Source organism: Manacus candei, unplaced genomic scaffold (assembly GCF_025592945.1).
Source record: "Manacus candei isolate 608988 ecotype Guabito, Panama unplaced genomic scaffold, ASM2559294v1 h1tg000016l, whole genome shotgun sequence".
Classification (NCBI taxonomy): Eukaryota; Metazoa; Chordata; class Aves; order Passeriformes; family Pipridae; genus Manacus; species Manacus candei.
The window spans coordinates 7,541,792-7,557,054 of record NW_026138064.1 but is presented as its reverse complement, the minus strand read 5'-3'; the positions used below and the strand labels follow the sequence as shown (position 1 = coordinate 7,557,054).

Genomic DNA, 15,263 nt, shown 5'->3' with positions numbered 1-15,263 from the left:
GTAAAAAACAAACAAACAAACAACAACAACAAAAAAACCCACAAAAACCAAAAACAAACAAACAAACAAACAAACCACAAAAAACAAAGATGAAAAGTCCAAGAGAATGTGACCTCAATCTCTGTTACTTTTAAAATTTGTTGACTTTATATCTGTTAAATCTGCAGAGTTTAGGCTAGATACAAAGCATTTTTGTTTTTAAAACAGGCAGTTTCAAGTTTGTGTTCAGTCTGAATGACAAATCAGACCACTGTACCTTGGTGAAATAATTGCAGGTGTTGCTCTTTACCTACTAGCAGCAGATTGACCCTTTTTGCTGTTCTAAAACAACATTGTTCTGCAGTGACTGTATCATTTTATGTATGTTCTGCATTGTGTGAGATTTCCAGTCTTCAGCTATCAAGCCACAAATAACCTTTTCAAAACTCTCTAGCCTCTCCCAATGCTAAAAAAGGTATGTGTGATGAGGCAAAAATAGTAATCTCCTATCATATAAAACAAGACCACTTCAACTTTTCCTTTGTAAAATTTTGTTTTATTATGCACCATAACTTGTTTTCAGTCCTGAACTTTTTGGAGTGATTTTATAGTGACATTTATTTTAAGCAGAAACAGTACTACCCCTCAAGCTACAGCAGTGATGTTTATGCACTGGGTGAATTATTGCCAAATTGAGGGAGTGGACATGACAACACATAGAGAATAAAAGTATGTCCTTGTGAAATTTGCTTACACAAATGCAGACATTGATACTACAGATGGTACAGATCAATATTGGGATATCAAACAAGAAAAAAATAGGTGGCCTTGAGCTTAGAAAAAGATTCAAATTTAGAGAAGTATGGAATGCAAGTTAAGGTGTTTGAAAGGTTGGTAACAAGAATTTCTGCTGACAGCCAAAATCTCCTCAGTTCATAAAAAGAAAAGGGGACAGAGTTGGCGTTGTAGCCTCAGGGATCAGTGTGGCTGAGCCATTGACACTTGGTGGCAAATTCAGTCCTGTGATTTACCAGAGAAGTTTTTTCCAGCAGAGATGGGAAAGGCTGTATAAAGAGAGGTGAGATCTGATCTGGAATGTTTTATGTAGTTCTTATCTCTTATGCATGAAAAGGCAAAGTTTAAATTGCCAAAAAAAGATGGTGAAGATGGTGAGAAAAATGGGCAATGTACTTGGAGAAGGGACTTAAAAGAGATTGTCCTGTTCAACTTAGCAAAACAAAATCCTAATTTGATTTCTCTTAATAAGTGCTGGAGAAGGCAAGTAAGAATGGGAGTAATGGCTTTCCAAACTTATGGATGAAACTGGAGCAAGAACAGATTAATATAAACCACTTGTGGCTATATTAACCCAGAAATTAGACTGTGAGGTATCTAAGAGAAAAGAGGATTGTGCTTCTGAAGAAACAGTAATAAGTAAGGCTACTGACTACTTTCAAAATGGAGCTTCAAAATATTAAATATTATTCAAAATAATCATGCATGATTATTCAGAGATACCTGTCAAAACCAGGATAGTTACTTCAGGATTTTATCCAAAGTAAAGGGGGAAAAAGGCCAGTTAAGACAGCTGCAGTTATTCTAGACCTAGACTTAACACCTCTACACCAATGTATTTTATTTTGACCCTGCAGAGGGTAAGTCTGGAACTGCTCAGTAGAGACTGTGAGCTATCTTTGGTGTAGCAAGCCAATTTAAATGTTCATTCTTCTGTAATTAAGGAAATTCTTCTTGGACAGATTGGGTAGATGTCCTACCCAGTAGATAAGGCAGTAATGTTGAATTGCCACAGAGCCTTAATATTTGGGCACAGCTGGCAGGGTTGTGTGTGTTTTTTTTCAGTTGTTTTCATTTAGTTTGCAGCTACAGAGGACTTTACTGAAATATGGTTTAATATCATCCTGAATGTGCAAAACCACTGCTTCATTGCCCCCATCAGAGAATTTTGTTCATGGCAAATGACCCTGTCTGCACACTATGTAATTGTCACACTGGAAACCATATTTGCATTTTTAATTTAATGTCCATAGTGGCAACAAAATAAATGTTTTCTTTGACCTATTAAATATTTTCTGTATGCCACCTGAACTCAAGAGTCACTTCAGATTATTTCCCTGGAGAGTGGGAAAGAAAATCTAGCTAAAATTTAGTTATTGTTCTTCTCAAATTAAATTGGGTGAAGTGGATAAGCTTGAATTTGACCAGATCAATAGGTCTGTTCCTTCAGACCAATGCCTGTAATCAAGCAGAGTGCTTTCAATACGTTTTTGTCAGGCTTGTTGGAGATTTAATTTAATTATGTATTTACTGCACTCAGTTAACAGATTGAGCTGCTCTCTGGAACAGTGGCTAAGAAACAACATACATTTGGAGTTTGTTTCTCACAGGTCATTAGTAAATGAGGTAATTGCTTATTTCTGTAAATTGTCTGCAGTGTAGCAGCTGATTTCATAATGCAGAGGTTTATTTTACCTCTGTATTATGTTGCTACATTAAAAATAAAATCTATTTAGGTCTGAGCCACTCAATGCCCTAGAAATTGCTTACACACAGCTGATCATAATCCTGAATCCAGTAATACAGATAAGGTGCTGGGGAACTTCTGTACCAGTTCATGGGATTAATATTATTATTACATGAGAATAAGGTTGTAATCAGGTCAGCACTATTTACAACTGCTATATGGAGTAACAGGCTTAAATAGTAGAAGAAAAAGTAATATTTGTGTTCCTGTACAAAAGCCCTTTTATCCACCTGAGCATTCAGCACTGATACAGCATATAAACTCCATCATGACTGCAAAGTAAAAATTGTGGGTTTTTTAATTACTGCCCATGAAAGGTGCCAGATGAGTAGTACCTCATCAGAGTCCTAAGCAGCTGGTTGGCATAAGAAGCAGTGGGTGTGGGAAGCATTCAGGCTTCTCTGAGGCTGTTTAGAAGAACTAAGTCTAAAGTTAGAGCAGTTCCAGCTCTGGAAGTCTGTGAAGACTGTTCTCTGCATAAGTCATATGTTGGCTTGTTCAATTAATCAAATCCTTTTAGTTGTGAGAGTTATTCTGTAGCTCCAAACTCAGCTGAATTCACTGAACTGACCAGAACAAAACCAGATTCCTAAGCTGTCTTCAACTAAGACCTTAATGAAAACATAATCTGCAGAGGAGTAGAAAAGAGGTATTTTTTGTGTGATCACTCCAGCTGCCTACATTGCTCCTGCTCCAGGAAACTTCATTTTAGCATGAGGGCTCTCCCAAAATATGTAGGTTTTATGAGCAGTTGAAACCTATCCATACCATAGTAGGAGTCAGATCCTTGGGCTTGCAGGCGTTCTTGAACCCACACTGTTCTCAGATGACACAAAGCTGGCACAAGCTGTTGGACTGTCATTGTTTTGTTGTCATTCCTATTAGAATCAGAAGGCGTTGTTCCAGAGTGCTAGAGAACACTGATATTTTATGGGTCTTTAGAGATTATTATCTGCTTTCAGAGCTTAAAGTGCTCCTGGAATTGTTCTGTCTCCTTTTCTCTTGGTGAGCACCAGAAACTTGAGGTAGCAGCCAAAAGCTGTTTCCATTCTCTGCCTCCTTCAGTTGCATGGTATTTGCTTATGCAGCACTATCTCCACCTAGGTGTTAATGAAGTAGAGCTTTCTCCTGTTTCCAAGCTTGTATGCAAAAGCTCAGTGATTAATCTGAAATTAAATGAGAGAATGCCTGAGATATGCTTTCTGCCTTCGCCTGTGTTTGTTTCTGTGTGCTGGCCTGAATCAGAACATGTCAGTTGTGCTCATAGCTTTTAGGGAATTCACCCTTCACCTCCCATGTCACATCTTGCCACATCCTTTGTTTTTGTTGCTTTGCATCCTTTATAGAGTTGCAGCACCCGGATCATTCTGCATGAGGAACTGTTGGTGTGAAAAGCAGAGGAGCACTTCTCCTGCTGCATATAAAAGCTGTGTGTATAAGTAACATTCCTGTTCTCCTGCAACTTGTTGTGTCTGTGTGTCACTCCCTTTCTCCATTCCTCAAAGTAATTGTTCAAACAGCAGATTGATTTTTAGATCTGCCAGAGGGGTCCACAAGTGACAGTTAAGTTCTTACACATTTCTTGAAAGCAGACATCTCTGCAGAGGACAGAGTTTCTGCAAGTGCCTCCTTTCAACTGATAACTGCAGGTCTAAGCTCATCCAGCTCCACAGAATTCCTTGAGGAGATGGCCCTTATAAATACCAGGAAAGACTTCTATACTGTACTCAGTTAACTACAACAGACAATCTGTAGGAATTCAGACCTTGCTTGTTCTGGTGCTCATGGTATAATAGAGACTGAAAATTATCTGGCTAAAAATAATCACCACTAGGCCTAAATGAAAGGTCAGGGGTGCTTTTGGCTGGGAAGGGCCATCACCACTCACAGCAGCATGAATTGTTACACTGATGTTTTGTTTGACATCTTTCCCTCCACAGATTTGCAGTATGCATGAATAAATTAGAAAATGGGGAGAGGTTCACATCCTGTGGTTTGTTGTACTTCATCTTCCTCCTAGGTATAACAGGGAAAAAATGAAGTAGTATTAAAATGCTGGGGAAAAAAGTGCTATTACTTGAAGGGTTCAAAGATACTGCATGATGAAAGAGGTCACAAGTAGGGTAGAAGCAAAAGAGTCACAAGCATGTTGTTTGAAACTAGCTTAGAAACAAAAGGAGCAGGTGTCCTTTGAATGTGGAAATCAGTGACAAAAGCAGGCAGTTTGTAGCTCTGTTTTTTTGTTTAGGATATGTTAATCAATCATGTAGTTGTGAGTATGCATGTGTAAAATACAAAGACTGAAAACATGTTCTTAGATTCATGATTACAGATAATGACAATATTTCACTGAAGTATTTTTCTATAACCCATGATGCATTTCTGCAAACATGTCTGTGATGCCTGTTGATAACTTACAAAGTCTTTCATAAATCCAGCATTGCTGTAATGTGTCAGCCTCTTTTCTTGTCTACTCTTGCTGTCCTTTTATTTAGTTCTTAAGGTATGCACAAGAAATTATGCTTAATTTCCTACTCCAATTCTCAGAATTGAAAGGGGAAAAAAAATGAGAAACACAGCTAAGCAATTGGTTCAATTGCTAAACATCAAATACAAATAAATACAAATAAATAAATACAAATACAAATAAAATAAAAATTTTATAAATAAAATTTCCAGTTACTTACATCCTTATTAATAACTTGAGAACATCTGTTTGCTCCTGACTTCTCTTGGTAGCTAGGCTGTCCTTTGGTCTGAAGTATAATGGCTCTGTTGCCTTGTGTCTCACTTAATGACCCTGCTCCTGCTCTTTCTAAGTTTCCAGCACTTCTTTGTTTCTGTAGTTCCTTGGACTTGCTGCAGCTGTTTAGAAGATATTTGCTCTTTCCTTTTTAGAAGATATTTGCTCTTTCCTTTTTTTAATTCTGGATTTCACAGATGTTTCCATGGATTTCTCCTTTTCCCCTCCATTCTCTACTCCTTTTTTTTCTTATCATATAATTATATCTACCTCTTTCCATCTCAATTTAGAGCTTTGAGAGTCCATGGCAATTTCCATACCCTTCTGGATGTTTCCATCTTTAAACTAGTATAATGCAAGGACTCCAAAAATTTTTCTTTAAATCCTTCCTTGTTATTTCTCTCTTTTTCTGTCTTTCAGTGGAACTTCTTTGGGTTTGTTTCTATACTTGTCTTTACCCATCAGATTTTGCTAATTTTGCCATCCGTTTCCTGTGAAATATTCCCTTCTTCTCTCTCCCATTTCCAGGTGTTTTTTGTGTCTCATGTGCAGTACTGCAGTTACCTTCATTCTACTAATTAGCATAATCCTCAGAATAATGTATATTACATTGGTAATGACACTAAAGAGTGTTAGAAGTATGGAGTATGGAGGATCAGACAATTTTTAATCATGCTTTTAAAACTAGTCTTTACATAACTCATGTGTTCACCAATCCAGAGAAGAGACTAACTCTTCTGAACTCTGAGTTTTTTGGGTTTTGGGTTTTTTTAATCCCGTTCTTTGGTAATTTTTTATTTTTCCTTTAGAATTGCTACAAGTGTGGAAAAGTACTTTCTAAGGAGATGCTACATCTATTTACAGTGGAGGTTTTGGTGACCAGAAATAGTTACTTAAGGTGTCTCTGGACAGTGTGGTGGGTGGGCAGCACAGTCATGAGATTCTGGCTTGGTGCATGTGTGAATTCTGAGACTGGTGATTTTACAGGTCAATCTTGCCCTGTTATTCTCTCAGAATTACCATCCAGTACTTAGCATTGCTAAAGTTAGTGCAGTTATTTATAGCAATCAATTCAGCATGAAATTTCAGAAATAGGGGCCTGAATCAACACATCAAGAAGTATAGATGAGCAGGCAGCTTCTTTAAGCTGTAGTTGCTTCTATGATATAATATTAAAGCAGTGAGTTGCATAGATTAATGACTGTACTGTGCTCTGAGTTTTCTTTTAGAAATGCTCTCCTGAGAAATCTTTGCATGTGGCCTCAACTGTGTTCATTTTTCTTCCTGTTGTTGGTGTTTTACAGGTCCCTAAGAATAATTGGCTTTGTAGTCATGGCCAATAGTTGCTGCTCACTAATAAAACATAGACTAAAGGAAACCTATCTGCATTAAATTTTTGTACAATAGTGTCTTTGCACAAGGAAGTTTTAAACTTTAGAGTCAATGCATGCTTAGGATTTAAACAACTTTAATGCTCTCTTTCCTGATTGCACTTAAATTTAGAATGTTATTTGCTTTTGGACTGAAATTGTCCAGGACTAGCTTCTGGGCATAGGTGAATATTGTAGCAATTTTTAAATCAGACATTGAGATGAGGATTTGATTTTACAAAGAATACATCTGTAGTGGTCTTTCTGTTTGTTTGCTTTTAAACAGTGTTGTAGCTTAAGCACTTGTGGAATTTAGTTTGGAACAGCCTGGGTTAAAAGAAATACTAATCAATAGTAATTCTAATTTAGTGAAGTTTTGGGGTTGCTTCTTCTTTTATTTTTTTTCAGTGTTAATGCCACAGTACAAATCCTATCTGCACTGACGTTCCACATCCACAAGCAAAAATATGCATGCATGGTTAATTTCAGCTTTATGCATATCAACAGGCTGAAATGATTGGTTTGCATCAGTGGAGCACTTCTGTCCTTAAGGTTTGCATTAGTGCAGCTGTACCTATGTTGAAATTATATATGCCTGTATGAACAAAGGAGGCCTCAGCTGCAAATATGTAGAAGATACTTGCTATAAATATGCACTTTATTACACTGCTCAGTTAACTTCATGATATAACTGCAGGTAAGGCGTATAATTCTGGGTCAAGCACCCATATCCATTTTTCAGCAAGCTCCTTTAAACACTGGGGATTTGATCTGAGGTTTTGTGTACTTCATTTGTTTGCATTCATACTGGTTAAGATGTAGCACTCCTCCACAACTGAACAGGGAACTTGTGAGTGCAGTTAGGCTTTGTGTGCTTGTGCTTTTGTTCTTGCCACCTACAGCTTTTTATTAGCAGCATGCCGTTGTTGCACTCTTTTATGTAAAACACACAGGTTTTTTTTTCTTTTTTTTTTTTTTTTTAATTTGCAAATACCTAAAATGTTTTTTGACAGTAAGTGCTCGGGCAGCCTAACCTTCAGTTTGCGTTCAACAGAGGGAGAGAGGCAGGGATACTCTTGAGGGAGTAGAAGCAGATGGTAGAGGATTGTAGGAGGCATAAGATACTGCTTTGGTGACTGGAGAGTGTTTCAACTTTAACTCTTTCCTCAGTGCAGTAGGTTTTAGAGATTTGTTTATGTTGTGCAGAGAATACACAACTGCTGCTGCTTCAAGCAGAGATTGATTGAACACTGTCCATGTGCACCCACTGTCCATGCGCACCTGCAGCGGAAGAAAGCCCAAGCTTTAATGCCACTTGCATATTTTTTGACTAAAGGATTTCTACATGCTTAATCATTTCTTTGTATAAATGTATTGTATTTAGTATAAAATCCCACCTTGTTTTACACAGTAGGAATCAAAGTTGTATTTCATGCTATGTACAGGGGGATCAAATGGTCTGAACTTTTATTTTGTTGGACTTAAGTTAAAATTTCACCAGCTCTGTTTTGCAGAGGGACTGTTCCATCAAAATCAGCACAGAAACCTGCATATTGAAGGAAAACTGTTTTCAGGGGAATTTCCTCTTCAGATGGTTTCCTGCCCCTTCTTTCGTCTCATGCTCTGTGTTTGAAATCTGTGGGAAAAATGAGCTCTATCACTTTACCTTGTGGCATAATTGTTGTGTTAAGCAGACAATTTATTCTTTGACTGTTAGGAACTATTCCAATGTAAACACTATAATCTTTAGCTCAACTATAGTTTGGCTCCTGCAGATCTTTCTTTTTTTTTAACCCTGCAGTACTGAAAATCTTTTGACATCAGTTCTGCAAGTATCTGATATGTGATGAGGACCATGCAGTGTTTGCACTGTGTGTTTACAAAGAGCTTCTGCAGGCTGTTGTTTGGGTACTTTGCTGGGGTTTTTTTGTCTGTACATCATTCATTGTATGGTAGCTTTACTTAACTGTACTTTTTAAAGCGTGATTAATGTTTGAATGTCTTTAACCTTTAAATATGACAAGATCATCCTCTGATTTATTGATGTCAAGAGGGTTTTTTTCAACTGGAGTTTTCCATTACCAGCAGGAGTGCCACTGGATTTGTTTAGGCATCATTATCTTAGGCTGGAGCATTAGCTTTACCCCAGAGAGAATAATTTCTATACATACAGTACAGCTGCACTGAAGGGGTTATATAAAACAAGCTGAAACTTTGAGTAATTACTCTACAGTATTATATCTGCCTATTTCCATATTGCAAATAGTTTTTAAAAACTGAAAACAATAGAATTTTAAAATAACCTCCACTCATCTGCTCCTCACATGAAAACTTCACAGCCACCAGGGTACAAAAATATAACTTCTATGCTGAAACGAGGAGCAATTAAACTTGGTTAGACAATGAGAAAAATCTCCAAACTATTTAAACCGTATAAGTGGGAGAATAAGAATGCTGTGTTTTACTGTAGGTTCGAGAGCTGCAGACACGTTTGCAGAGCGTGCAGGCAACGGGCCCATCCAGCCCCAGCCGTCTCACTTCTGCCAATCGACCCATCAACCCCAGCACGGGAGAGCTGAGCACCAGCAGCAGCAGCAACGACATTCCCATTGCCAAGGTGAGCTCTTGTGTGTTTCAGTAACCCTTCTCATTATCTGGGGAAAGCAGGTCTCATTTTGCTCTGTGCAGGAATAACTGAGAGGTATCTAGAATCCCCAGAATGTTTCCTAAGCAGGTCTGTGAACTTGAACTGTGGGAGCGAATTAAGTGTTAATGATTGTAGTTATCTCAGTTACAGCACAGGGGTCAATTTTATAGTAGTTTACTTCAGTTTTGCAAGTGTAACTAGAGCACAGATGCATTTTGTGTAAACTTCATGAACTTTATTGCTGTGTAACCTGTGAAGCATTCTGACTTGCAGATTGCTGAAAGAGTGAAGTTGTCAAAGACAAGATCAGAGTCTTCATCATCTGATAGACCTGTCTTAGGATCAGAAATCAGCAGCATAGGGGTAAGAACTAATAATTATGTGCATACATGATACCTTCTGAAGATGACTTGTGTTCCAATAAAAGAAGCATTGCTTTCTTAATAAATTAATATATGGACTGACTGAAAATACTTTAAAGAACTTTAAAGAACTTTAAAAGTTATTTAGAGGAAAATATTTCAGCAAAGAATATTTCACCTAGTATTAAGATCTCATTTTCTCCTAACTAGTGGCTAGAAATCATTCTCTGAGTGACTTCAAGAGGAGTCATTTCCTCCAAAATATTTTTCAAGAAGGCTCTCCAGTTGCATTTCACAACTTTCAACAGTGAACTGGGTTCTGCTTTGAAATGCCAATGTAAATCAATAACGCTGCTGGTACTGTGTGTTAGTATTTGTTTTACTGAAGAACTTGGCTCTAACCTTTTGCTAAGCTTTCAAGAACATAAATAACTTGCATAGTAGGCTTTTTAAATGTGTGATGAAATAGTGACCTTCACCCTTGGTTAGTAGAATTTTAAAACAAAATGGCTTCTAGAAGTGGAATCTTGTAAATATTCTATTCAATGTAAAATTCATAACAAAAAACAAATAATGAATGCCTTGAAATGAGTACATGTGAGCAAATGCAGTTCTCAATGCAGAGTGCTTTTGGGAGAAATCCAGTGGTTATCTATTCACAATAATCTATTAACTACCCTGTGCAGGTGTCTAGTACTGTGGCTGAACATTTGGCACATTCCCTTCAAGACTGCTCAAACATCCAGGAAATCTTCCAGACTCTATATTCACATGGATCTGCTATCTCTGAAAGTAAAATTCGAGAATTTGAAGTGGAGACAGAGAGATTAAATAGGTAAGGTGGAAAGTTAGATAATGCTCACATGTGTTGCCTTCTATTAGCTTTGATAAAGTTACTGCATTTTTATCCTTTTTGAACATCAGTCCAAGCTCAACTGTGGCAGTTGCAGATAAACATAGAATGTAGGTGCCGAAGAGAAGATATGCAAAGGATTCTTTCCATGAGTACGACAGTTTGGTTGTGTGTTATTGGATCAGCCCAGCACCTTCACCTGTGACAGTTTGTACTGTGGAGTGTCCCTCTCTGTGGGTAACCAAATAGTCATGGCATCTTTTTTCATAAGACACATCACTGATAGAAATAGGGATTCTCATAACATAGTCTCGCTCATTCTAGAATTAGCTTGCTTTGTTTTGTCCTGAAGAAACAGAACAATCACATTGACTGTATCCATAAATGTATTCATGTGGTGGTGTGGCATATATACCAGTAAATAGATTTGTCTGCAGAATAGTGATTGCAGCTTTCTGGTTGTAGTTAAAATATTGGTGGTGTTATCCTTCAATAAGCTCTATCAAAACCATGTCTTTTTTTGGCACATAAAGATCAAAACGGTGGATCAGAAACATGAGAATCATGTTTCTGGCCAAGTTCTCTCTTCCCCACAGCCACCTCAAATTTAATCTGATCAGTAAAATATCTCTTTTACTTATAGCTCATGTTTTTGTAGTCTTGCAAAATGTGATCTTTGTTTCCTTCTTCTTCTTCTTCTTCTTTTCTCTTTTCTGTACACTGCACAAGTATGCTTTGACAGCATGTATCCTTATAGAAGGTGTCAAAAGAAGGTACAGAAAGTGAAGCATCTGAAAGTCAGGACTTTATTCTGATCACTGAATAAAGGGTATACTAGCCATTCTCATTCTTCTTTATTAGGAAGTCAGTGATTTTAGAGTCTTGCATGCCACTGATTTCTTATCTACTTGTCCAAATTTTGAATTTTTTTGCCTGTTTTTGGCATATATCCACCTTTTGCATTTAGGCACAGTACACTGATGTGTAGTGCAGTTATTGGCACAGAGAATAAACAGTAATAGTTATATTCTGAAGCTTCATTTTCATATTCAGAGTTAGCCTTATTGAGAAGAGTATTACAAGGTAGCTTCTGTTCCACTGTTGCCAGAACATTTGGAGATTACAGTGCCTCACTGAAACCTCAATCATAGTTTGGAAGTTCCCTCTCTAATCACAACTAAACCATGACTTCAGGTGATTATTCTGGATTTTCCAAAGAAAGGAGGCATTTATGCAACTGCATGATCCCTACACACACCCCCAATTGCACTAGTGAATATGCCACTTAAAACGAGAAGCAAATGTGGCAGCAGGAAATGAGGAATTGAGGCAGAAAAATTGAGGAAAAGACTAATATGAAACTGTCCTATGCAGTCTTTTACCCTAACAAAAAAGGGTATAACCTTCTGCTTGCTGCTGTTGCACAGGGTTGTGATTATGCTTTATGGGAAGGTGAAAAGAAGAAGAGGCTGTACTAAGAGAAATTTCTGTCCTCTTGGCTCTTGATAAAGGGATACAGAACTGATGGAGTTTGCAATCTTCATTTAAAAAAAAAAAATAAAATGTGTAGACCAAATGGTTTTTGTTGTTTTAAATTATGGTTGTTCTAGAATTTTCAGATCACTGACTGTAAGTTAAGCTTGAAGGTTGCAAATTACTTCCTTTTCTACAGCCGTATTGAACACCTGAAATCCCAGAATGACTTACTGACAATAACACTGGAAGAGTGCAAGAGCAATGCTGAGAGGATGAGCATGCTTGTTGGGAAATATGAGTCCAACGCCACGGCCCTCAGGCTGGCATTGCAGTACAGGTATGTGTCTACACAGAGAGTATCTCAGAAAAAGAGGGAGCCAAGGAGAAACTTGACAGAAGCTTTCCAGAGTGAAGTTGTTGGTGTGCCATAATAATACTGTTTCTTTTTGTTTCCTTCCTGAAAAAAGTCCCTTTAGTTAAACTACTTGGCAGACTACTGAACTGAAGTTACTGATACACTGTATTTCAAGTCTAGTTCTCCAGCATCCAGAAGAAATATGCAGATTTATCTCTTCATTTTTAAATACTGAATTAACATTTGAATTAATGATTGTGCGTAGGCTCAGACGGTCTCTGCTGAATCTGGTCTTAAGATATAGGTTCTCTGTATTAGGCACCTTTCGCAAGAGCAGTGGGCCAAACAATAGTGTTGTACTCCACATAATTCAGAATGACTTTGTATCGCATCAGTTGGAATTCTGGATTAATTGCTTAGTATTTGCTAATAAGTATCTAAATTTGCTTCAAACTATATGTAAAAAGGTGGATGTAATTTAACACCTTCAGCTGCAACTAATTTGGAACAGGCAGTTCTGGTCTTAAGACAAATTGTGTGCCTTTAAAAAAATGTGTTTTCTTACCATCAACCTTGAGCAAATTACTAGGAAATCTAAATTGCAAATAGGTATACTAGTATATATTTTTTCAAAAAAACTGTTAGAAGGCAGCATGAATGAGTGACTCACAACTGTAGTTGGAAGCTGTTTTGTTGTAAGGAAGAAAATCTTACAGCCAGGACAGATCAAGTATTTTTCATGTGTCTTCTTTACTTCTTACTACAGTCTGTGTACTGCAATTATCTTGTAGAGTATAGAGTGTTGTATTTTGTATAGTAAGAAGGTCTGGGAAAAGTTTCACAAAGGGATCATGTTGACCACCATTTTTACTGGTGTTTCAAACATGCTTCTGGAACTTCCTTCACATCAGGTCATTCTCTTCCCTTTTATCTTGTTACGTTACTTGAGGTCAACCTGGCACTGTCATAAGGAAGGAGAGAATGTTGAATGCCTGTGATAGGAGACATATGTATTATGTTATCTAATATCCCTGCTGTTAGACAAGTAATAGGGAATCATACATACCTCTGTTGTTGTTGTTGTTGCTCTTGCAGGTATTCTTCCTTTCTAAATTACGGGTGATATTTTTTGTGATTTTTGTTTTCTGTAGTTTGTTTTCTCTTTCAGTGAACAATGCATAGAAGCGTATGAACTGCTGTTGGCATTGGCAGAAAGTGAGCAGAGTCTTATTCTTGGGCAGTTCAGAGCTGCAGGTGTTGGTTCTGTTGGTAAGATGTCAATGAATCACTTCATTTAATTTTTTTTTTGCATGTCAGTTAGCATTAGAGTTGGTTGCAATGGTGAATCATCTCATGACCCATTACTTAAGAATGCTCTCTGGTCTTTTCTTGTTTTTAACTAACTAAATTATTTTACAAACCCCAAAAACAAGGGAAAAGGAAAAGGAAAAGAGAGCAATTTAAATTCACCAGTGGATGCTATCACAAGGGGATGCCTAGCAGGGACAAGACTGCTACAGGCATACAACTGTACAGAGTGGAATAATTAAACAATACTTGTGGGCATATGTGGCTTAAGGCCACACAGCTGTGGTAACTGCAAGTGTGGATTCTGTTTGAAGCAGTAAGACTGACCCCCAAGAAACTGAGTATAGTTTATGAAAAAATGGGATTAAGACAATACTATGATAGCATAAAAAATAAAAAAGCCGTAATTTTTCACATCCTACCCATTTTACCTTTGCTTTTAAATTTTTAAATGTTCTATCTTCTGTTTTACTCTGCTGTCAGGGATATTAGCCTGCATATTCTGGATTTCTCTTATTTTGTGGTTAGTTAATCTTATGGCTGTGTTGGGTTTTAATATGCTGCTTGCTAAGAAATGGAACAAGCCACTACCATAGGTTCAGTACAGTTCAGAAGTGTGTGGAGCTTGACATTGCTGCTAGCTCCACTTTTCTGATAGAAGGACATGTTTACACGGTGAAAGTTAAATCTTTCCCATTCCTTCCATTGATAGGAGAAAGCAGCCACAATAATCTTAAAGCAGAAAGAAGGGAAACCTTCAGAGAGAGAATAATAACCCTTCATGCTGTCCTGAGGCATAGTTACTGCCCAGTGGGCTAATGGCAGTAGCTTCTCAGGAATCACTGAAATGTAAATGGAAGACTTCTGGAGACAGAGTGACCATCTGGTTTTAGAGCCACAGGACTGACATGGTCGGTCTCTTGTTTCAGATGACTGGATGCACACAGCCTGCAGTCACTGTGCTGCTCTCCATGCCCCTTACTTTGTATCTCCCGCAGTGCTCAATGCAGGCCTTTGTGTACCCATTTCACCTGTGCAGCGTGTGCAGTGCACCAAAAAGTAAAGGAGATGTCTGAGATTTTCTTCCACTTTTCTTCCAAGCTCTGGTCTTTCTTTTCCACAATGCACTGTGGGGCTTTTCCCTGCTGGTAGAGATCAGTGAGCAGCAAAAGTAAATTTAGTCTTGGGTTTTCTGTTCATGTAGGAGGCAGAAAGAAATTTTTGAAGGGAGAAATACTTTGGGTTTCAGTAGGGTTTCATCTGCATTTTATGAAAGAAACTGTAGTTTAGTTTTTGTGTAAGTATCTGTCTACAGCTCTTAATTATGGTATTACCAGTTACAGCCCTGAGAAAGAAATAGTGCAAATTTCCCATTACCTAACACAGCTTGGAGGAAGTTGTATATGGTTTTTGTACCTTTAATTTGATTAACACACCTAGATAAAATAACAGATTTTTGGTTTGAAGATCAGTCAAGTTTTATATCAACATCTGTGAGTGGAAAATTCATGGGAGTTGCATCACTTAGATCTGAGCATATCTAACTGCTCTTAATGTTCACCCTTCCTTCTTCCTCATTAATGTTCTTTCTAGTGCATGCACTTCACTTAGCAAGTGTGAAGTATGGG

The 15,263-nt window shown here is 37.6% G+C and overlaps 1 protein-coding gene across 6 annotated transcripts in view; it reads left to right on the top strand.

Moving 5' to 3' along the window:
* MCC (MCC regulator of WNT signaling pathway) overlaps positions 1 to 15,263 on the top strand; it is a 189,944-nt gene that overhangs the window by 142,442 nt on the left and 32,239 nt on the right. For all 6 annotated transcript variants that reach the window (XM_051782580.1, XM_051782577.1, XM_051782579.1 and 3 more), the window contains 5 exons: positions 9,105 to 9,251; positions 9,555 to 9,644; positions 10,330 to 10,478; positions 12,169 to 12,309; positions 13,496 to 13,596. In XM_051782580.1, coding sequence (XP_051638540.1) covers positions 9,105 to 9,251; positions 9,555 to 9,644; positions 10,330 to 10,478; positions 12,169 to 12,309; positions 13,496 to 13,596 — 628 coding nt within the window. The remainder of the gene's footprint in view (positions 1 to 9,104; positions 9,252 to 9,554; positions 9,645 to 10,329; positions 10,479 to 12,168; positions 12,310 to 13,495; positions 13,597 to 15,263) is intronic.